This window comes from Neodiprion lecontei, chromosome 4 (assembly GCF_021901455.1).
Source record: "Neodiprion lecontei isolate iyNeoLeco1 chromosome 4, iyNeoLeco1.1, whole genome shotgun sequence".
NCBI classification, from domain to species: domain Eukaryota; kingdom Metazoa; phylum Arthropoda; class Insecta; order Hymenoptera; family Diprionidae; genus Neodiprion; species Neodiprion lecontei.
This window is the reverse complement of record NC_060263.1, coordinates 29007764-29032332: the sequence shown is the minus strand read 5'-3', so window position 1 is coordinate 29032332 and position 24569 is coordinate 29007764. Positions and strand designations below refer to the sequence as shown.

General features: G+C 41.1%; 1 protein-coding gene across 4 annotated transcripts in view; it reads right to left on the bottom strand.

Annotated features, from left to right (window-relative positions):
* Positions 1-24569, bottom strand: part of LOC107220644 (synaptotagmin-7) — a 208181-nt gene that overhangs the window by 102098 nt on the left and 81514 nt on the right. For 3 of the 4 annotated variants that reach the window (XM_046738291.1, XM_046738290.1, XM_046738289.1), the window contains exon 3: positions 10407-10651. In XM_046738291.1, the coding sequence (XP_046594247.1) occupies positions 10407-10645 (239 nt within the window). In that variant the 5' untranslated portion in view covers positions 10646-10651. Of the gene's footprint in view, positions 1-10406; positions 10652-20914; positions 21103-21866; positions 21935-24569 lie in introns of those variants that run through there. The other variant, XM_046738288.1, reaches the window with a different exon arrangement.

The window sequence follows — 24569 nt, the reverse complement described above, 5'->3', positions numbered from 1 at the left end:
CGGAATCCTCTGCACATTGCAGCTGGCGAGAGCTCTTGTCGCTGGAAAATTAAACGTACGAAATGCAAAGTACGTCGAATAAATGAACCCCGTAAGAATACCACGAATAACGACTAGCTGCTTCATTAAACACAATCAACAGTCGTACCGCGGACTGAGGAGTCGGGTTTAAATTAGTTCGGGAATTGGTTGAAATTGAAAGTGGCGCGCATCGTTGATTTTAACGGCTCATCAAACTTCCTTGAGTATAACGGTGAAACCGACGCGGTGTTCGAGACCCTTTCGTCCCTGAAAACACGAAGTTCCCTGCCTACACAAACGTACGGATACTCGAGTGCAATTGTAACGGTCCTACAACTCGTTCGCAAGTTTACGAAAACTCCACTTCTCTTTACTCCGACGTACGTGTTGTGACCTTATCAACCCCTCGCTTGACCCAGATCATAAAAAAGGCAATTACGCGGAACACGAGTACGTGAGACAGATTTCGTTTGCATCAATTTGTCGTAGAAGCACATTTGCCTCGTTGGATGGTATCGGAGTGCCTGAAATTGCGTACAATTGAATTGCTCGGGACTTTTGGGGAACGAGTAGACGAGTTAGGGGATTCGGCGACGTGCGGATCGACCCGTGTTGGCCTAATTACAGGTTCCTCTCAAATTATCGTCGAACCGTAAATTCGAGAAGGAGGAATAGTAACCGCGTATATCGGAGTTTCTGGGACCGCATTACAAAGTATTTTAATCAGGTTGTTCAAATTGGGTTCAATCGCACTGGAGACTGTCGAATAAACATTTCAGTCACCCATTAAATAACGCGCTGCGCTAGAGAGTCGAATTCCAACCCTCTTCTGCCCCATTCTTAGATACCGTCGGAAGAATCACTTTTCAGCACAGGGACATTGGGATGCCGAACAAATAACCAAGATGAAACGAACACAGCAGGGTTAAAGGTAACTTCGGAAGGTTTGTTTTACCGGGCAATGAACACTATACTCATTCCAGGCTACACACGGTACGCGATTTTACCAACGAGGCTAGAACAATCCCCTTAATTGTCGGTGTACACGCGTACGAATTGAATAAAACGGATACCGAGCACCTGATTTAGATTCGCGTAGCTGATCCTCACCCTCGGTATAATAATAACATCAAAGCTTTCACTCGCTGTCCAGATCCAGATTAGTTTCGCCTAGATTTTGGGTTATTGGAAGTGGTACATATCTGAGGTAAATATGTGTGAAGCTGGAATATTTGAGCCAGCGTTATTTCGGCAAGAAGAAAAATACAGAAACGAATCGGAGAATTCACGGATGACGAGAAGAAAAATATACAAGTTACAATATCAGCTACCACCCGGAATACTCTAGGTAAAAAACACGGAGCAGGGCAAAGTTTCCACGCGGGTGCAAACAATAGAGAAAAAGAAATTTGCGGAATGGTCTGCAATGCGAGTGAGAAAATGGAAGAAAGAAATTCACGATGTAAAGAAACAGAGTAGGGTGAGAGTACCCGAAGACAAACGAAGCTTTGGAATATGTATCCCCAAACGGCCCGTAGATGCAGAGCTTCCAGTGAAACGGCGGAACCCTTTACTTTAGCAGAAAATCTTTCTCGAGGAACTCTATGCCGAGAAAATGAGTATCTCGTATATGTACTTGCTCTGTCCATTTGGCCGTAGCGGCAGACGATACGACTGCGAAGAGGGTATCCAACAAAAACACCGAAAGATATAAAACGAGGGAGCGAATATTCCTCGAGGCCAGATTACGTCCAGAGCTCAATTTTCTCCAAAAGGGCGACTGCCGTAAAATCGGCTGATTTCGGGCTGATCAGAGCGCTAAATGTAACGGACTTGCGATCCTCGAAGCGCGGTGGAAAAGCCTACGTTGAGTTGTTTTCATGGTGTGCAAACTACACGGGAACACCGGCCGATAAGATATACGACAGGCAGTTTCGTCGGGCGGAAAGTTGCAGGAAAACTTGAAATCGAACTCGGTAGCTTCGCCGAGCTTGGCTTGAACAGTGCAGGCATTATATCCAAGCTGCCACCGATCCGTGTCCTCGTCTACTCGCCAGTGCAGCTCGCACATTCTACATACCATGCACGACGATCAATATGCGAGTTGGAGAGAGTCGGCTGACACAGAGAAGAAGGACGAAATCATTACCAAACTGCGTACATACGTACGTACGTGGGGGGATGATGCGTCACCGTCGCAGGGCTTCGGCACGCGATACATCAAACGAGGCAAACGGGAACGATGAGAAAGCATGATTACCCCATGCCTTTCCAATTAATCGTACGTCGCATGGTTGTCCCAGAATTTTGGCATCGGATAGAGAAGTAGGAACGCGTAATGAGTGCGAGCGAAGGTATTAGCAGCGAAGGTCGACGCCTGGCAAATACTTGTCGTGGGAGTAAGGAACAGTAACACTGTTTAATGGTGTACCGTTACGATTAATTCCCCCTACAAATAAGCGAGAGTTCATCGAAGCTCTACAAACGAGGTAATTCATTAGCGACAAGAACTGTCAACCGCCAGCCTCGCCTTCAATTCGGTTGAGTAACGCCCGATCGCGACGGAAGCTGGGCCTGCAGTTTCTTTTCGGTAATTTGATGAACCAAGGATTTTGTCGAGTCACTGAATTTACGGCGAGTTTCTATATCGTGAAAATTTGGACGAAACAATGGAGGTGCTCAGTGCTCGCTGACCTACCGTTGCACGCGTTGTATACCGATACTTTGTAGGCTTATACCCACCGAATTTTTCTCGCTTCCCGTCACTCTCTGTATTCGCAAAAAACAATCCCAGGAATAACGACACGCCGGTAAATAATACCTACTCCTGATAATGACTGTGCGGTAAGGAAAAAAGAACGGGTGCCGAAATTCTGCGCATCGGGATCTTCGTGCGGATGATTTCAAAGATTTATGTTACACGGACGAATTTGCAATATATTGCGTCGACGGAGTTGGCACAAGTGCTGTTGAAGGTGACGTATTTTTAGACAATGTCGTGCGTTCGTTTTGTACCATTCTGAATCGAAGGACTCTCGTGAGCATAATTCTGAAGATGGAGGACAGAGCGGAATGTGACCTGAAAGAATCCGAAGATAACAACCCGCGGTGTTTGAATTGCAAGTGTGCCGTTTATTCGGCGAGTTTTCGAAGTAGTTTTGAGCCAAGGCTAAACCTGTGTACAGAAGTAACAAGGCATAGGCCGTGTAACCCGCCAAGTTTCAACTCTAAACAAGGATCGCCGTGACGCTGGGGTAGTGTTAAGACCTTTCGAAGTCGCAGTTTGAAAGGTTGTGCCACGGAAGCGGCGGGAGCGGAAAATAGCCGTCTAAACTTTGGCCAACGTTACAGGCGCTCGCGTAAAAAGCTTTACGGAAGCACTTAGCCGACGTGCAAATACACCAGATATATGTGCTTGCGTATGTTCTAAGACGAAAATATATGATCCACGTAAGTGTCACGTGACAATTATCGCACCCCGGCATGTATCGCGAGTTTGTATTTTGGCTCTTTTGCATGATGTTTATGTATCGCGATGCGAAAACTTTTCGTTTTAACCATCAACGCGTCGGTAGCTTCTGGATGAAAAAAGTTTTCCCGTTCAACGTGAACTGTCGGCGAGGATTCCGGCGGCGGAATAACGAGGCTTTCGGATTGTATGAGGGAGGAAAGTAACGTATGAACGACGTATCGACTTGTAAAATAGCTCAATTCACTTGGTGTTGCGGCAAACCAGCTAATATCACTCAAATAAATTTTACCCGTGAAGTAGACTCGGGTTCGGGACCTGTGATTCACGATCAAAGTTTACGAGAATTAAAAATGTGCGGGTCATTTTTTTCTCATCATCTTTCTCAATTAATTATAATTCATAACAAAAAGCTCCATTAAACCCGGACAATTTTTCATCTCTTTATTATATTCCTGGAGAGGCGACAGCCGTCATCTCTTTCATTATCATGAAAAATATAATAATCATCATCTTTTCACTATCCTGACAATAATCTTTCAACGTTCTTTTGTTTCTCAATGCGACAGCTCGCCTTCCCTTGCGAGCTTTTGTCCCGCCCCGCAATTCAACGCGTTATTTCAGTTTATCCATCTCACTTTAGGCACATCCTTCTCTCTCCCTCGGCCTCTTGCTTAACTATGGCCCGTCATGCCCCGCGGCGACAAACTTTCCGCTTTTACAGTCACACGGCTAACAAAATTTTCCTCATTTCCAAACCGTAACCATAACGATGTTCAGACGCTCTTACAATACCGGACTCTTGCGGAATATTCCTCATACCCGAAATCCCAGACACGCAATGAATCTGCATGTGCAAAATCTGTCCAATTCACTGCAGGTATAGTAAATTAAGTACTTTACACTCTTGAAATAGGTACGCAGTGTGCTATGCAGGAAGTACATGTCGAGTTCACGCTCAAAGTAGGCTAAAGTCGGTACTGTATAGCGCAGCCAGGGATCGGATAGAAACTCGCTCCACGAATCTATGGGTATCACGTGCATGGGTACATATCTACAAGCCCGGGTTTCCGTACGGTATACATATGATGTACGTAAGTAAGGATAACGTATGTGTATAAACTCAGGTCGACAGATTCGGCGGCGCAGTGACCGAGAGAGACAAATTTACCCGATAGCAAAGCAACTCGGCGTTACATAAAAACCGATACCTTATACTTTTGTCGTTGATAAATTTGTGCACTACCAGGAATCGAATCGGTTGACTGCCAAGGTGTGTCTAATACGTAATAAACGAGCAATACGAGGCCGCTTCTGAATACAGATTACTGTATCGATATTTTACCGACACTCCCAAGAGACAAACCTTTCTTCTTGAACGTTCTGAAAAAACGTTTGTGTCTTGAGAGTGTCGGTAAGATGTGGTCACAAGAATTTGTATCCAGAGCCAGCCTTGTATTACTTACTACTCACAATTAACCCTAATAGGCAAATTGTGGTGAACTTCACCCTAAAAATTTTTCAAACTTCTCATAGAGTCCATTAGTCGTGGAAATGGGCTTCGTGGCGCATTTCTTCATGCGGAATGAAGACCTTTTTTCGACATTTTTGACGCTTTCTTCAACTCCGCCGATGTTTTACTAATATTTAAACAATTAATTTCGGTTAGGAAAACTGAGAAATCTTTTTCTGCGATCCTAAAACAATACCTAGTTGTTATATTTAGATTTTTAGAACTCATTTTTGAAGCCAAATATCACGTTTAACCTACTAAAGTTAATAATTTCTTCCCGCACCCTGCAATACGTATCAGCATCAGCCATCCAGGAGGCGGCAGTTCCTGCGTATGCACAATCTGTTTGCTACCGAATATCCGCGGATTCTCGTAAATATCGAACCCACCTATCGCGTCCTGGACCGATAACAACTGGTGGCGATGGCGAGGCGGCTCCGTTTGCAGTTTCCTCGTAAACTACGGATTTCGCAAACAGCTTGCGCTGCGGAACCACACGCTTTTATAAAAATATAAACTGAGCTCGTATATAATGCAATAATGATACGCGCGACACGTTCTGCGCTTCCTGCAGACGCGTTTTCCGCCCCTGTATGTTTTTTCGGAGAAGGATCTTTTGCGTTTTGGTTTTCCCCGCAGCGTAGGTGTGTTAGATATATGGGATTCACTTTTTTATTTTGTTATTTCATTTTCTTTTGATAAGTTGACGAAAAGAGGGAACTAGGCACGGGATGAGCGTGAGATTTTCATTATTTTGACGAGAAAAAGTGAATCCCATACATCCAACGCATCTGACGTTCAGAAATGGAATGTCACTTTTCAGCTGGTGCTATATCCTTGAAGGAAAAATGCGGAAGGCTTTCAACTTTCGTATATTATACTTGTATATCCATAATTATCATAAATTGGGTATTCATTATGCGGCCGTACAACAATTATAAACGTTCGCGATTGAACTTCGCTGTGCAGCCGTCTATTATTCTTTCGTAATATAAAAGCGATAATTATTACGGCCGTCGTTTGTGTATAATAACAAGTAAAAGTTCGAATAATAGCAACAATGGACGCTGTACAATGACGAATTGAAATAGTTATCGACAATAGCGGGTTATAAATGTACGGTAACGGTAACGATATTTATTGAGGTTGATTTAATGCACGGTCACTGTAAAAATTACACTGCCTATCCTGAAATATACGGCAAAAATTCATCACCCCACGATAATGTGCAGTTAATTAATGCATGAAGGTACGAAGTTGTTTTTTTTTACACGCGGCGACGTGACAATGGGGCCGATAATTATATATTGATGTCAAGCTAGAATAGAGAGTATAGCAGGCCAGACTAGACCAGACTAGACCAGACTATCATCGCCACAGAGGCGAAGGAATGATGACAAAGATATCCGACGGTCGAAAGGTCGAGACTTAATTTTCCCGATAACGTGATAAACACCGTCGATCCGGCCGAAACCGCAACGTTAAGATTCAATAACGCAAACTCGGGTCAATTGCTGAGGCAGCGAGTCGTTTGCTTCCCAATTGTTTAATCATGCCGTAGCTCAGGCGAGTGCAGAGGGTCCTTTAAGTCCCGTTTCATCACCAATAACCGGACGTGTGGCCTGCACGTGCCTTATATTCGAGTTGAAATTACGCTGCGAAGCAATATAAGCTCGTCTAGTTTACCCTTGACCGCAATTTCGGCTTAATTCTGAAGTCGATGAGTGTTTAGGCGAGATAGAATAGCTTTTCCTCTTTTTTCTTTCTGAATCAGGTACGCAGAGTACCTGTTTCATCCCTTGGGTGAAACGCAATTTTCTCAGACACATGGAATAATCATCAGCACCATCTGATGGGAATAATATGAAATTTTGAAAAATTGTCTCGAGTAGTTACGATACCAAAAATTTCATATCGTACAAATTTTCATGAGTCTCATTTTCAGTACGGCAGAAGGCTCGGAGGTAACGCGTGTAGATTGAACTGAAAATCCTCTGTACCGGAGTCAAAGAACTTTCTCCTTCATAAAAAAATGTACATTAAAGTATTTTCAAAAGTTACTCAACTGCATAGAAATATATTTCTGAATTTTCTGACAATTAGTACAGCTACCTTTTATTCTGCTCGTTGCACCTTACGTGTATTTTTCATTCTCCGCAGTCGTGCCATATTTCTATAGACATTGATCTTGAATTGATTATATTGATCAAAAATCTCCACTAGGTTGACTGGGAAAATCCACGTGTGTGATCCAATTAAAGAATTATTTTTTTTTCAACTACCTTATATTTCTAAGCGTTCAGAAAAAAGAGGATATTGGAAGATGCTGAGTTTTTTTTTGATCCGACAAACTACCGTGAATGCAAAAATTCAACATTCAGCTGCCACAAATTTATGGCAGCGACAATATTAGCTGTTTCCTTGCATAGCGGGATGATCATTGTTGGAAGACGTGTGTGAATGTGCACGAGTTTCCTGCCAGTGTTTCGAATTTGCACGATATCACGTATCCTATTCCCGCCTCCATTGTCACAACGCCTGTTTCGCAACCGCGAAACATTCCGCGACTAAGTTATGTGTAGGATTGTGTGAGCATTCCATCTGCCCATGTATGACATACTGCGAGTTCTTCGAGTTGTTGAATATACCTAACAAGTGACGTACTTATGTGTAGTACAAAGTTTCGCAACTAACAATAATATGAAGATCTTTTGCACGGCGCGTTTCCGTTCTTTAGACGAAGTTACCAAGAGACAATTTCCCTGATTGCCTAGATATGCTGATTTAACCCCCATACGAATCATGAACGTCAAATATCCGTGAAGAGAGTTTGGGCGTTCTGAATTATTCAAACACGGTGCCCTCATCCATATCGATTTCGAATTTCGTTCGATCCTTCCCGCGATTTTCATCATCGTATTATCATAAAAGTCAGTACGTATATGATATTTTTATATGCATTTTGAAAACCCTATATGGAAATCCAATAGTCAAAAGTAGTACACATATGCCTTCTATTCTCTTCACGCTCGCGATACTATTACTTGGACAAGAAAAAGATAGTTTTCGTTTTAAGCAGTTCGTCATCCTCGTGCTAAAATTTATAATACACTTTTCGTGTATTTTTTGCTACCACTTTCGACATCTCGTATACCGGATCGCCAGATCCTGATGGATAGTTGTTTGATGCCTTCTTTTAATTCGTTCGCTGACGCAGTTTCCCTCAGCGAAATTCCAAATTCTAAGATTGATAGCTTCAAGAGCCTGAGCTTGTTCCGGTATCCACGGCCTTTCCCCGTCAATCGCTTCGATGATCATCACTAATTCATTAGACGCCGGAAAAAAAAACCACAACCCTTGAATATTTCACGGCTGACGATCGACTAGGTTTGCTTCGCGAAGGGCACTCAAATAACTTTGGGTTTAAGGTTTTTTCTCAACAAGAACGATGAATTCTCCTTCACGTTACGCATACGCGCGTATACAGATATACATGTGTATGTAAGCTGGAAATGTAGACGTTCTTGAATTTTTTTCCAAACGTAATTAATGACGTTCCTTCTTCACGCCATGTGCAGGGTATTATTTCGTCAGTTTTTACCATATGTAGAGAAACTTTGCAAAAACAACGCATTCCTTGCCTTTATTTACATTGGAATCAAGGATTAAGACTTAAGCCTAACATAAGTATAAATTTTGATAAATTTTTCGAGCTCAAAAAAGCTATTAACGCGGATAAATGTAAAGTTGCTACAGCAAATCTGACGTTATCCCTCCTGAGATTTCACACAATCTATGAAATTTGTCACTTGCGTCATTAATTATCCCGTAGAAATGATTTTCTCGGCAGCTTGCAGTAACGAAGGTAACAGTTCGATGGCAGATAAACCGGCGATGTTGAATTGAAAATATTTTGTTACTCGAGCTTTTCATCCGTCGGTAAAGAGTGAAAACAGTAAGCTACGGATGCTACAAGGAAGCTCTTGTTCCTGCAAGCTCCAGCAAAAATATTATCATCGTCGTTCTTACCGACAGCGATGTCCTAAAAAGCACTCGACTGTCGGTAAAAATGTCTTTATTGGAATTGGCGGGTTGCTTGCAAGCTCTTTAAGGCTTTTGAGGCCGGTATATTACCATCCAAGGATCCGGCATACTGACATGCTTTTCAGATGGAATATTTCTGCGGATTGATTATCATTTTTCCGCTTTGCTTTACAAGCAAAGCATAGAAACAATTGATATTCCAGAGGGAAGATTGAATTTCCAATTGTTACTTATTACATAACGTCAAATATTTCATCACCAATATAAATTTCACTTTGAACTTTTAACAGATGTATTGTTAATGACAATAAGACACTGGAACTGAAAATGTATCTTCAACAAACTGTCACACTATTGATTTCACAATTTGATGATGTATATGTATGTGATGATGATTCAATAAATCTTACAATTGATATTTCTATAATTGAATCAGTCGAATAGTAAATTCGTTTGTACCGCGATATTGAACTTTGGGATCACGGTGTCATATTCCGAACATAATTACGTCAACCGGAAAATTGTCGATATAATTAGAAAAGCTGGGATTGGAATCACGTGACTGAACCAAAAATACCCACTGTTCATTCGGACGTTAAATTGTTGTTGCGAATCCAATCTAAAATTTTAGTGAGAAAAAGGACAAACACGAAATATTCTGTTCCAGCAGAGCTTCTGGAACGCTTGGTTCAATCTTTCGATTGTTTCATCTCAGAGACGTACCATGTAACAATATTTCATTTCCTACCGTTTTTACAAAATTGCTACAATACAAATTTCGTAGCAGACCTGCAATGTATAAAATAAATGTCTCAAATCTGTCAAACGTTGAAAAATGGTAGGAGTATATTTTCGCAGGGTTGAAAAGACATGACAACTGTAAATTTAGCACATCAGGGACGTAATCGAAAAGGGATTACAACGCACTAAATGCATGAGGCACAAAGCCGCATGGAACAGTTTCCATTAATGCCGTCATTCAGGGGTCAGATTCGTCTCTAACTGGTCAGCGTCATCTGGCAGATACCTATATGAGATAGGCCAGGGTGGCTGGCTTCGTCGCAACTAAATGTGGTATGAATACGAAATCCCTGTGTAAAGAGGATTCAAATTTGATTTATCGGTGAGGAAGACTCGGATGCCCTTTGGCAAGCCGGATGGAAGGTGGAAAAACCATTCCGCGCTTATCGTTGAGCATATCAATCGGCTAAAGAGGTAAAACCGGATGTTATTCATCCGGGTGGAAAACCTGCAATCGATGGTTTTTAACGCTGCGCGTAAAAGCGGGAGATGTTGGAAAGCGCTTGTTGAACGAAAAGAAAACGGTAAGGGACATGTACATGGAAAGACAAGACTCACCCCAAGGCCTTGGTGCTGATCAGTGGCGTCTTGAGATTCAGGAGGCCGTTTTTCTTCGCAGGAGGCTGAGTTTGGCTTCCCCCAGCTCCGTTTTCGGGCTGCTCTTCGAGGTCGCCATCCCGTTGCTTGGATCTTCGGGCTCTGAGATAAAGCCACGCGGCAAGACCGAATCCAACGAGGACAGCGACGGCACCGACGGTGCCGAATACAGCCGTGAGGATAACGTCCCTTTGCTCCATTCCCACCTGAAAGTATCATTCGAAACGTGAAGAAGAGCAAGAGGGATTCATTTGCTAGATCAAGACACCGCTGACGGATTTTTACCCGCGAATTTTACCGTCGAAAGTCTAGATAAACTGTGAAAGAAATTAACGCTCTGTCGTAATTAACGGTAACGAGGTCGGCGTTTCTCGCTTAGCTAGCTTGGTAATTTTGCACCACCATTTTTTTCCTCTCTCTCTCTCTCTCTCTCACTCTCTCTGTCTCTCTCTCTATCTTTATTTTAACTTATTAATCAACGTTAAACGTGCCGAGAAAGCTCTGAGCACTTAACTGGCCTATCGCGATCGCCCGGAGCCTCAAATGACGATAAGAATGAGTTTGAATAAAAATTTATACTCCCTCGCAATTGGGGCATGTTGTTTTTAGTAGCAGGTATATATCTGATGTGCACGAAACCCTGTGTTACATCACGATATTTTTAATTCAATTCCTCACAGTTCGCGGAACAACGGGATTTACAAGTGTTTAGGCATGATAATTAAGAGCCCCCAGAATTTTCATCGTCGAGTTACGTTTCATCCCCAAAGCTTTCTGTCAATGGCTACCAAGGAATTAATGGGGGTTTTTTAAAAATAAATTCACGAACTCAAACCAACTCCTAGCACACTTATTTCGACTGGCTTCACAAAAGGAGGAGCTTAATCAATTCGTCGCGAATGTTATTTTTTTTTTTTTTTATATTCTAGGGTTCAACATGGTCACACTTTTGACCTACGTTCGTGTCAAGCTCTTATACCTTTTTCTCATGTGTTTTAAAAACGTCGGTAACGAGATATAATAATTAAAATCTCGTCAAAGGTACACGATGAAAAGTTCCAACGAGTATTTCGATAATTGGTCTTCAAGTACGCAGCGATCGCTCGTGAGTTTAATTAAGCATGGACTTGTCGAAATCCATCGTTACAAAAATCACGAGCACCTCGTTTCTGTAGAAGTTGATGAAAATTTTTTTTCACCATTTCACAGTCTACCGTACTATCAATATTTTATTTCCAAATCAAGGCAATTCGGCGAAACTTTTCCATCTCCAGGACAAATAAAAATGACCGCATAAAAAATGTTTCAACATGTTTTGAGATGTTTAAACCGAGGAACGATGATATATAGTGTCGTGCAGCATGCGCAAAATTGCGTGGAGGAGTTGAATATCCATAGTTAACATCAGGATGAGGCAAAGAAAAAGCTCGATGCCACAGCCATGAAAACAGGGCATAAACTGCGTCGATTAGGAAAATGAATGAAAATGTATAAGGCAACAATGTTCAATTATAAGAACCTTATTTTATTCCTTGATTCATTCTTCTTTACTCTGGCTATCTATAAGATTTTGTGTCTTTCGATACATGGATGTGCTATAAGACGCGCCAAGAAGACGCTGGCTGCGTTCGTCATCGAATTATAGCCTGTCTTATAATACTTTACGGCTGTATGCGGTCTGATAATATTTATCACAGCCCAGCGAATATGAGTGATGCCGGTGAAGTCGGACTATTCGATCATAAACGACCCTTCAACATTTAACTGCTTCATAAAAGAGAAAGAAGAAGTAAAAGAAACTGAAAAGCATAGTAATAACCTGCCCGACTTGTAGGTACTCAGAAACTTCGGTTTCGCTTTTACACCTTGATCTTATTGATACATAATTATGTTATTTTTCACTCAGCTAATTTTACTTGACCCTGCGGCAGAGCTTAATTGTAACATTCAACGCTTGGTAATTTTTTGAAATTTGATATCCCGAAATAATGAAAATTCCCGAAAACACAAACTGCAAAGCTTATGCGAATGTGAAAGTCACAGGCATGAACCAGACGGTAGACATCAAATCCCCTCGCTGACCAAAAGCACCTCAGATTAGTGTTTCTCTGTGAGCTTAACGGTGCTCTGAACTCCGCTGGCCGAGCTGTCAAGTTATTTACCCGTGTCATCGCCACCGGCAGACTTGCCCTTGGACATCAGTTCAGCAACGAGCAAACTTTTTGACGTTCCCGGGAGCTATCAAACGTACTTTTACCTCAAATATCAGAGATAAGAATAATAGTAACAGAGTTTTTATCAGAATTAGGCGCGCGTGTAACTAAACTCGAATGAAATTTCACATGCTCGTTCCCCGTTTCTTCAAGAGTTGATCCTCACTCAGATCTTGTATCGACTGATCAAAGCATCTCGTTTGCTAAAAGCTTTTCACCACAGCCGAGACCAGTGACGCGCGGGCAGCGTAGGTTTACGGTTAAATGTATCCTACGTAGGGATTAGAGAAGTTCGCGAAAATTGACAAAATCACCAGCAAACGCTACGGTTTCTACTTAACACAAGTCTCTTTATCTTCCTTTCGCGATCTGCTCTGATAAAATTTGCCGTTGGGAAAATAGCGTCGACATTTTCCCGTCACGTGTCACAACCCGGGTGTTTGCTCCGGGCATTTCAGGGTGTTTTAACCCTCCTGGAGATATCCAAAGATAAAGTAATGATGTTTAATTCACCGATGCTCAACGGAAAGCGGATGATCGAATTAGACATTCGAGATAGTTCAAACAGGTATACAGCCATCTTGTGAAATGGAGTATCCGCCTGTATCTGGAGCATCTTCCAATAACCTTTCGTATAACGGATGCGATGAGCACCAGATACGTGAGTTAATCGTAATAGTGGCGCAGTCGCCGATTAGCAGGTCGTATATTGTAGTAAACGAGGGCGATCAGACGTGTTTACTTTACCAAACGTGTCTGCGATGTCCCGCTTTCTAGGATTTGATAGAAAATAACTGGGACCGATTTGAGCCGTTCTGCACTTTCATCTTCAGACGGCTGCACAGAGCTGTATATGTATTTTCAGCAAAACTCTGCAGCGTTGCAGCTTGTTCGTTTATAGAAATCAATCGTGAGCACAAACCTCGAGGAAACCTACGTGGTCGGTTTTGACACGTAATTTCCTTGACGGGCGTTCGTTGCGACGACTTTGAAGATAATCTGCAGCTGAACACGGTTCGTTGTCGGTCACACTGTCCACTTTCATTGCTCGAGAAAGAGCCGGATGAGAGTGTATATTTCAACGAAGGAAAAATGACGGAACGGACATTTTAAAATTGTCTGATGCAGAAAAATACAAGTATAGTCAAACTTAAAAATTGCATGCCGCGAAGGACTGCGAAAAATACATGTTTTTCAATTTATCGACGGCAATATTTTTTTCTTGACGATGGCCAGTGAATCGCTAGACGCAAAACACTGTAAGGTGACGAAATATTTTTCTAACTTTTATACCGTGCTTTTTTTCTGGTTTTGTCAAAGTTAAATCAAACTTCGAAGCCACCCGTCTAGACTTTTCACGCTAATGGATAATGCAGTATTTTCTTATGTCTATTTGGAGCTTACAACACTGAACAAGAATATATTCATGCGTAATTACCACGGTTTGTCAAACGTTTCAAGCGTCACGCAGCTGTTTTCAACGTTTATTCAGTGGTATGCAGTAAAAACAATGTATTCGACAAGTAATCACCGCGATTATCCAACCATTAAATTCCAGAGTAGATTGGTGACGCTTGCGCGTTCACTAAACAAAATGATAACGCAAGACTCTTGCCAATTGAATCGATGTTGACGTGACGACGATGTTCGTGTTCAAGAGTAAAAAGATAAAAAAAAACAACATGAAATTAACAATTTTTCTTATTGGCACGTCAACTTCTGTGTTCAAATCATGGTCATCCAATTTCAAACCGAATGCTGCATAGATCAGTTACCACAAATATTTTGTGTTTGACAGGATGTTCTTTTTTTGGATGACGCTGGTTGTTTAATCTGAGGAAAAATTAACTGGCGGAAGAAGAAAATAACATTTTATAAATCTGGGGGTTGAGAAATGAGGGACTTCAGCCACGAGCCAGAAGAAAATTCAAATAACTCGAGCGTGTGAGGCGTGAAAATGCCCGCCCCAGATGGAAAATAAAATTCTCCACCGTGTTGCAATTCTGATTAACCCCCCTCGACGAGGCGTGCATTAAGTTGAGTCATTAAACGCGGAGGCGTAGCGGGAAATGATATTTACTGTACGGTAGTATCAACCTAAGAGGCAGGCCTGAAGTGCAGCGTATGTATAGGTATAGTACCGTGGATACTGACCGGCGAAACATAATCAGGTGAAGTAGAAGCAGAAGACACGGGATTGAGCCGAACGAAATGAATCGGAACTGTGTCGTTCGTTTCAATGGAATAAAAACTGCCTCGGCGATATCCGGTACATAGGTATATAGTATACGACAGACTTGAACGGAAATGAGAAAAGTATAAAAAGAAAGAAACAAGGTTATCGAACAATATTTTTCTCCCTTGTACCGCATCTGAAAATCCCCGTTGGTGGATCATTCGCCGGAGAAACTAATTTCGCAGAAATTCAATCTGTAATTCTATACCTAATTTTGCGACGAAACAATTCGATTTCAATGAGAGCGCATGTCGAGTAGACGATTGTCTTCTGCAGTATTGTTGAAACGATTCAACCTACATGTCATCTCGTGAAACTGGAAACTTTACCTCCCGTTCACCGATGACGCTAGAAATTCTGCATAACAAAGTTGTATGCGAGTACGAGTACACTTGAAGTATAAACAATCCTCCTTCATCTGTCCGCTCTGCTTTTCAACGCGATTTTATTTGGATGGAATCTGTGTGGAAGACTCTTTGATCGGTAGGGGAAAAATGTATAATATTTTTGAATTTAAGGGGCAAACCTCGAAAGTCACCAGAGGTTCGAAGAGATGTGCCGTAGATGTGAGATAACGCAAACTGCGTCCTTAAAATTCAGCGGGGATCAACGGATCTGTATGAAAAACCCATGGCACCGCTGTCCTACATCTTATACAGCCACTCTGACCCCACTTTGTCTCCACTAAATAAATCCAACGCCCTTGTTTCGTTGAACGGACTTTTACTACAGCGTGCCATTTGATTGATGGATTTGAAAAACCGAAATACACAATTTTCGAACCTCCATCATATCGTTAATCGTAATCCAAAAGTTTCCCGAGCTAATTTTCGTTTTTTTTTTTTTTTTTTTTTTATACCGAGCAGTATGTGTATATCCGGTGTATTGGACATCCTGCCGATGATGAAATTTTGGCATGAAACAGCATTATTCCGATTCGAAGGATAAACTCTGAGCCACAGGTATCTTAGGCGAATCTCACGTCACGTTGTCGGTAAAAATATTTCGAGAGGATCTATCACATCGTATTACCGAGAGCGACTCGAAGCTTTCCGTACGACAGACGAAATCGGAAAATCTACGAAAATACCGGAGTCGGAATGTCGCGAAGCGCTGGTATCGTGAAATGATTCGTTTGATCTTGACATTCGGGGGCACAGCTGCTAATTTTATTGAATCTCGGCTCGGCGTAACACGCGCTGCGTTTTGACACCTCGTTTCAATTTCTCGACGAGTAAGAGTGACGTCTATACACACTACAGAGGTTCGTTTTCAACCCCGTCATATCCACCCGTTGCGCGTTAGTCTTCTTCGTCTGATATCCCGATCATCCATTGATCCGCGCCAGGATGTGTATATGTATTCTGTAATGCCTGGATATCAGCGTGGCCACACTTTGTGGTGAAATGTGTGAGTCGTAGGTAATACGAAACCGAAGAAATAATCGGAAACTAACCCTCCACGAGATGTGAAAGTAAGGCCGTTTATCACGTCAGCGATTGGTCGTCGACGAAAAGCTGATACTATAAATCTCTGGTTGAGGATATTTGGTTGGCTAAATATCGACACTGAGAATGTAATTTATCAAATTTCTATACTCTTAAGCTGCGAAGATCTCTTTGAAAATACAAAAACAAGAAATATTGAAATTGTAAGCAACGGCGTAGATAACGATACTTTGTTTCAAATCACTTTAAAATGGTTGAAAATCCATAGTAGATTCGTTAAATTTCACAGTATCATGGTTCATTTTATTCAAAATACTATTTCCTACAAAATGGGAATAAAAGTTTCAGGTGAACAAATTTTTTACTACACCCCGTACGGCTGGCGGTAAAAAAGTTGTTGCAAAAAATTCAAGTCTCGACAATATATTACTTTTATTATCGTGTACGATCATCTAGTCACGATTTTGAACAGGTAAAAAGTATGTACCCTGATACGGTATGGAAACAGTGGATATTGATTTTCGTCCGTGTTTGCTCGATGCGTCCATGTGGATGTGTGAGCATATAGCTTGCTCGCCTTTGGTTCATCATGGCAACTCACGGGTTTTTTTTCCTTCTGACACCGTTGACGCTTTTGGTGGGAAAAAATTACTCGACCGTGACACGAAATACAATTTTTTTCTGGTACTCCAGAATTTCTAATTTCTGATGGGAAATGAAAACTTTGTCGATTAGCCAAAAGCAAGATTAATTCGCTTGTTTCATTCTTTCAGTTGCTTTTGGCGATAAAACAAAGAATCGCGGAAAATTTCTTGGCAAAAATATGGTTCTTGGACTTTCGCCGTTGGAAATTAATCTATCTCACGGATAGTTATTTCGACCCGCATAATTTGGCCCCTGACCGTGATACAAACAGAGGGGAAGCAAACAACTGAGCCTTTCGAGTTTCGGATCAGTGAATTATGGAGATTGTTCGAGAAACAAAACTTTGATTATTAGCCGTCTATACGTTTCACGTTGCGCGTACATCGAATGCGATAAAATTTCCAGCAAAAGAAAATTTCTACCCAGCACCGTATGATTCAATCGTTTCGTGTTTATACGAATTACGTTACCCGAGTCAATTCCCTTATCGTATAACTTCTATGCAGGACTCAACGATAAATTTACTTCGTTATCTTTTTCTCTTCAAATTTTCTCTCTCATTTTATTCTTCTCCTCCCACTTAAATTTGGCAAAATAGTCAAGCTAAATATAACTTTCCTGTAAAGTTGAAAGTTTCCATTGGAAGCTCAAACTCGACCTGAAAGACACTTTTACTCTATATACTCTCTCCTCCACTCTCGACGAACACTCCGATTTTCATCAGCCTTCAGGTGGCGGTAGAACGAGTTAAATTATAGCTCGATTAGCATAATTGGAAGTCATATAATTGAATACGGCATTGAACAAGCCCTGAATTTGTGGTGTTCGGGACTGGGACAAGAGGCAATTAATATCTGCGTATTCTTGACATAACAGCAATGCAACGTACAAAAACAAAACACAGACTGCGAACGTAGAGTCACGAATTCTTCACGATCGGTTAAATACATTTTCAGTATAACCCACGCGATATCTTTGCATATAATATTTTATTTTTCTTTTAATCTACAACTTTCGGTCAAAACAAATAACGCGGGTGGCAATGTTCCGACTTATCATTAATTATTAATTTCATACTCGGTGTTGTGAAGCAGGTCGACTCCAAGTTCAAATCTTATCCGAGAGCTTGAGCTAACATTTTTCGGAAATAACTTTCACACGCCCTTATCGGCAACTCTTTCGTTTACCGATTTTTTCCTTCTCAAATTTGAAAGCCTTTAATTTAACTCGAAAATGACGATCAACAACCTCGACTAAACGGGAGCCACCTAACAAACAGGGCAAAGCGATGGCAGACCAAATTATGAAGTTTCGAGTACCCACACGGAGCGCAGACAGTAACTCTATGGACGGTCGATACCGCAGGTGAACTTGGCTGTACATAGGTGTTAGATTTGCCGCATACACATCTACCTGCGTACAACACGTACACCTTGTACCTATTATGCCTGGAGGTATTGCCGGAGGTAGAAACGGTGCAATAGCGAGGTTACCCTGCAGAAATAGCTGTCTGCGATGCATGTTGGAGGGCTCAAAGCCGGAGAGGTCGTCATATGCTTTCGCCATGCAATTATTGCGCCGGCAATTTCAAGGGAAGAAATTACTTCCCCTCCTCTGACCATTCTCTTTACGCGTAAAAAGTATTTACGTTACGTGTTCCCGGAATGCGAGCGACGTAACGAAGCCGCGGAGTAACTTGACCGAGGAATCCCTTTGAAATTCGCGTTTTTCCCTCCCTCGTCTTTCGTTCACCGCAGAAGAATCTCGACGGAAATTTTTTCCCCCCGAGTTTTAGGTACCTACAAGGAAACAGGCCACCGCTGTTCAACGAACAAAATTCAAGGCACCTGTTACTTGACGTATCATATATATGTATGTATGATGCGATCTAGCTATTTCCCTACGAGGAAAATATTGTACGTACTGGAGCTCTTTAGAATTTGTGGCGAAAAAAATAAACCGATTTCGTATACATATATCTCAACGATTAATTCATCCCGACTTTTTTTTTTGTACATATTATACTTTGCCACATTTCTATCGGTATGACATGGCGCGAAGCGTCTGGCTGCAGATACGCGCAGAGTGATCAATTAAATAAACGATAAATAATATCCAGAGTGCGAAAAATATCCAATTTTCCAATTAATTCATTATTCTGCATAAATAAACGATGAAAGAATGGAATAAAATAAGAATACAGAGAGCAATTCTCTCCGAGAAGTATAAACGTTTGAATATTCTGACTAGCGAAAAGATGCCTCGAGGATCTATCAATATTGAAATGTTTCACGTAACTCTGAAAGGTACTGAGTCATCTATATTGAATACACAGCAGCTTTTTTTTTGCACAAAGCTGACATCTGTAGGATTCTTCCTCGTGTCCTCGCGTATACTATGCCAATTTAAACGGTATCCTAAAGTCGACGAAGCGAATAAAATTAGTCACTAATTATCACGCCGTTGAAACTCGTAGGATGTTTGTTAATAAATCCGCTCGCCCTACCGAATAATATATTCGTTTGCGTTGTAGATTGGAACATTAATGCATTAATGAGTGGGCAGTTGGAATCCCGCTTGGCCGGTTCTGTTTGTTCGGAACCTGGTCCCTGGGTGTTCAGGGAGATTCGAAAACGAGTGGGTGAAAATCTTGAGGTTAATTATTCATGTTAACGTTGCTGCTCGCTACTTCCGCCGGTATATAACCACAGAAATCAACCGGGCCGGGTGCCTTCGAGCGTTTTTCAGCATATAAATTACTCGTTCACAATTTTTACGTTCTCTGGTATACGTGGATATTTTTCATGTTCCGCAACCAATATACACAAACAAAGTATCAAATGATACGCCATTAATGGAAGAAATTACGTGTGAGATTTGAAAATCTTCATTAAATGCTTAAAATTTTTTCACACTTTTTGCAGAATGTCAAGGTGCTTGTCCGTCTGTTTTTTTCTATTTTACTTTCTAAGATTTTATCTACCTTGACTCGGTAACTTGAATAGCGAGTACATGATTCAAAGTTACGCACCTGCGGTACAACGTTTGCTCGCCGAATGGAAAAAGCTGCAGCTCTCACGCAGGTTATAAATTCCAAGAAAAGGTTTACACGAAACGAAATTTAAAGACATGCGTGAGTAATGCAAGGGTGAAAATTCGAGAGAACAACGTTTCGTGGTTGCAAATTCGCGGAGATGCGACAAGACGCGCAGTAATAATCCAGCAAAAGTGCACCGGAATATAAGTAGTGAAAATCCCCGTTATAGCCGGACCTGGACCTTCGAAACTGGATTTCATCTATTCATTCCCATTTATCCCGATGTAGATTTCAATTCCAAATCGATAAGTCGAAAGAAATATTTCAACGAGTCCACGTCCTGATTGATACGGTGTACATAAACTGCCTCATACCCTTCTTGAATTATTCATTTTTTATCGACAGTTTTTGATGTATAAGCTGTATTAAGAATTACAGCTTCTGCACATTTTTGATAAGAGGTAAAGGATTATTTCTACTTAAAAAGCAGAACGCTTTGCCCCCAACTCACGTATATTTGCGAGGAAGCGTTCAGTAACGCAACATGTAATAACGTAACAACAAAATAAAAATATTAATCCAGCGATAGAATAACGAGTTTGGTAGATATTTTAACAAAAATACGGCGGTCGGTAACTCGTGGAAAAATTGTACCGGCGAAATGAGGCGAGTTATGAAAGAACCGCGAAATGGGATGTACTCGCTATATTGGCTTTTGAATCCTTTAATATCATCTGCTTTAAACTGCGGTAAAGAAAAGGATTCGTCACATTCCGTCGAAATGTTTCGGATCGGTTTTGCAGGAAAAATGAAGTACCAACTTCTCGAAGTACGAAAGAAATAGTTAAACATACAAGTCCGTGAACTAATTGTTGTCGAGTAGTACTTACAAATTTTCGGGCTCGAACGGCTGGGTCCACTGCTCGTGGTGGGCCCACAGAGTTTGGGTCCAGTTCCGAAAAGTACTGGCCCACAAGTCCCATGTGAACCATATTGCCGGATTCCTTATATTATAACTGGCCGGGATCTTCTGTCACTTTATATTTATTTTTAAATTTGGTCAAGGGTTTCAGAATCACTAAAAAAAATACAACAGTAAGATAATTTTTACGAAAAACCACGTAGTTTTCGTTTCACCGAGAATTTCGATACGACTTTCGTATTCCGTGAATTCACTGAACGGCACGTTTTCATTCCAAAGAAACACGATCTCCTCAAAAGAACAATGCGTAACAATTTTACCGAAATTGCATTAATCCATTCCCCACGGCAGCAAGGCAGGAAGCACTTCGATCGTATGAATATGCAATCGTTGATCAATTAACGAACGCAGATGAAGGGAAACTTCGATGCGTTCTCGTAAATATTTACAATTTGTTAAACCGAGGTTAGCAGAAGAAAGACGCGAGGGAATGAAGAGAATAAAATTAAGCCACGTAACGATCGTCGAAATGAATTTCCACTCTCGGAGATTGAGCTAGTCAATTCAACACTTAACGCCCTCACGCGTGTTATTAACTGGAAATAATGAGCTTGCGGAACGGATCTTACCGAGGAGAAAAAATTCCAATCACGAAGCGACCCGCGGTGTTAATTACACTTGTTATCCGAGGATACGGAGACTTGTCTCGCCGGAAATAAAGTCGTGCGACCGAGATGAAAAAGAAGAAACGAAAATAAAACATTCACGCCACGAGAGAACAACGAGTCGTCTTACGAAAAAGATCGACAAGGACTTTTCTCGTTGAACCAAAATTTGGCAACCACGTGACGCAGCCGAATTCACGGTTACCGTAAAGTAGCCATTCGACTTTCGTCGTATGCGATGAAAGAAAAAATCACCTTTCAAACCTCAGTTAGTTATAAGGGTTTTCCGCACGATGCCCCACTGCCGGCAGGATCAACTTGCTCTCGGGGAATGTTGGCAGAAATCCGCACGACTCTGGGAACTTCGAGTGAACTCGGAAAGGTTCGGCTATCGGCGTGTGTTGGTTGCATGCACCATGTATAAACCGCCATGCCATGACCCGCGTAACGCGGAGCTTTTCTTTGTTTATTTACTATCGTGTGACCCTCCAGCCTTTAACTGCACAGGCATCATTTGTTTCAATCGCTTAGATTATCCGTCCGTCCACACTCTCCGTTATTTCCGATATCGGTTTACATCCCGCGGTCAGGGTCTTCCGTTATTGGCTGACAGAAAACACGGCCACTCAATTCCACGCTGGAATTTATTATATTTGCAGGCTGAACGTTTCGCACAATAACTTGCAAGCATCGTGTTGAAACAACATACCAGCAGAATTAAGGAGAAAAAATGTAAAATGAGTAAAATGAATACATGTTCGTGGAAACAATATATCTGAAGTTGATTTAGTTCTAAATACCTCTTCGAACATCATATGTATTGGAAAATTTTTACTACTGTGTAAAGTAAATTCGAAGATTTCGATTTCACTCTGTCACAAATAGATTTTCAGAAGAAAATTTACACCAGAATGACGGTTTTGGCCGAAAAAAAATCACTTTAATCAACAATTTAGGATCGATGAATTTACATGACAAATATTTGGAAAACCGAAATTGAAGCAATACATGTACAGTGTTCTCGGAAACACATTACACATTTATTCGGAATCGATCAGCGTGCTGAATTTGACTGTTTGCAAGCACCGTACGCCGAAGTGGTTTTTTACAGCCTTATAAAATCTCACGGTCTATTCATAAAGCGAAACGAATTTTATTCCGAGTAAGTCTGCGTCAGTTGTGTTAAACAAACGGAGAATAAGTTGCAAATGTTATTCCGCGAAGCACATCGTTCAACGTTTGCAACAAATTTTGTTGACATAAAATCTTAGATATAACGTACTTAAGTACAATTAAGTACATTCCAAGAGCTTTTGTCAACTCGCAGCGATATTTGGAGAAAGCTGTTTACGTTTATCGGCAAACTTTCCCTCGACTATGTTCAATAGCTTCGCTTGCTATCGAGGCTACGGTGATAATAATTCTGTTAAATTTCTGGCGAATCCCGAAGAACAATCGATCGGAATAATCGCAGCGATATGAGCTGGAAATTTTTCCTGCTTTTCAAGTCAATTATTTAGACTCAGCGTACAAGATGAAACCGTTAAAAAAATTAGTTCAATAGCTTCGTGGGTGGTAATAAATTCCCAAAATATCTATTTTTATTTTCTCCGAGTGGAAGAGAAACCCGCTACACACGCATTCTGCAGTCGAAGCTTGCTTTGAAATTTTCTTCACCAGACGAGGGTGTCTTGGAGATAAAAAAGGAGAAAGAGGGGGCAGAAATGAAGATTGAACGATGACGTCAAAGAGGAAAGCTTATCAAAGAGAAAACAACAACAAGAAGCTTGTCTTTCACGTGGATTGATTAAAGGTGGCCGTCCGAAATACTTACGGTGGTTTTTTTACTTCTTAAAAAGAAAAAGATTGTAAGTATCGGATTGTGAAGTTACAGAAGTATCTTCAATCGCTTTTCATTTGCAAAGGATGCAGACGCGAGTCTTGTGACCTGAAGAATAATTTCAGTTGAAAAATATATCCGAATAAATATAAAAAAGAAAATAAACGAATATTGCGAGTAGCCAGGCCAAAGTTTTCCAGAATCGCGTTAAGCTTTCCGGTGTATCTAACGCAACTCACAATCGAACGATGAATTTAAACTCCTCACCCAAGAAAGATACCTAACAGCCTTGTTTTTCTCGAGCAAGACCAAACTGTTAAATTCATGCACACATTTCTCACACTTGCCTCGAAAAATTCCATGCTGGGCTGTCGCAGGAACTGCGTTACACAATAATTTTACCCGTGTGATTCGCTTCACGATGTAAAAGGGGCTTACGATACAATATTTAAACGAAGATTTCGCCGAAAGGTTTATGACTCGCTATCGCGATGAATTAATGTTTTATAAAAGCGGCGAAATACTCGTGAATTTCTACATGTCTTTCAAAGTTTCGAGAACAAAACTTAACAAGATCCTGTAACATTCTCACAAAGGAAACGGCCGAGGTACGATCTGTATTACGAAACGCTCCTCTCATCACAGTTTTCCAATTAGTCACACACCTGAACAACGGTTTTACAAATACAGAAAACTGACAATAGCAATCACTTGTACAGCGACGGAAAAGGCGAAAAAACAGGGTCGATCGATAACCGGACGGATGTAAGAGATTGTTAGATCGCATTAACGAAATTATGGCTGAACTTTTCGCAATTTGATCCCATTATGCTGGATACGCCGCGTTATAAAAGAGCGATGAAAAACATTTTAACACAGATTACGAAAATTTACTTGTGTGGTATACACTTTTTTCTCATACATATAATAATGGTTTAAAATGCCCACCACACTTCGGTTCACCTGCAATCAAGGTGAGTTATCCCGTTCGCTTTTTTGTACACTATAATGTACAATTTTAATTTGCGTTTTTTACAATTTTTTCGAGGTCTACTGCACATTAAATAATTGTCAAGTATATGAAATGAGGGTAAAATTTTCTGATAAATTAATTGCCG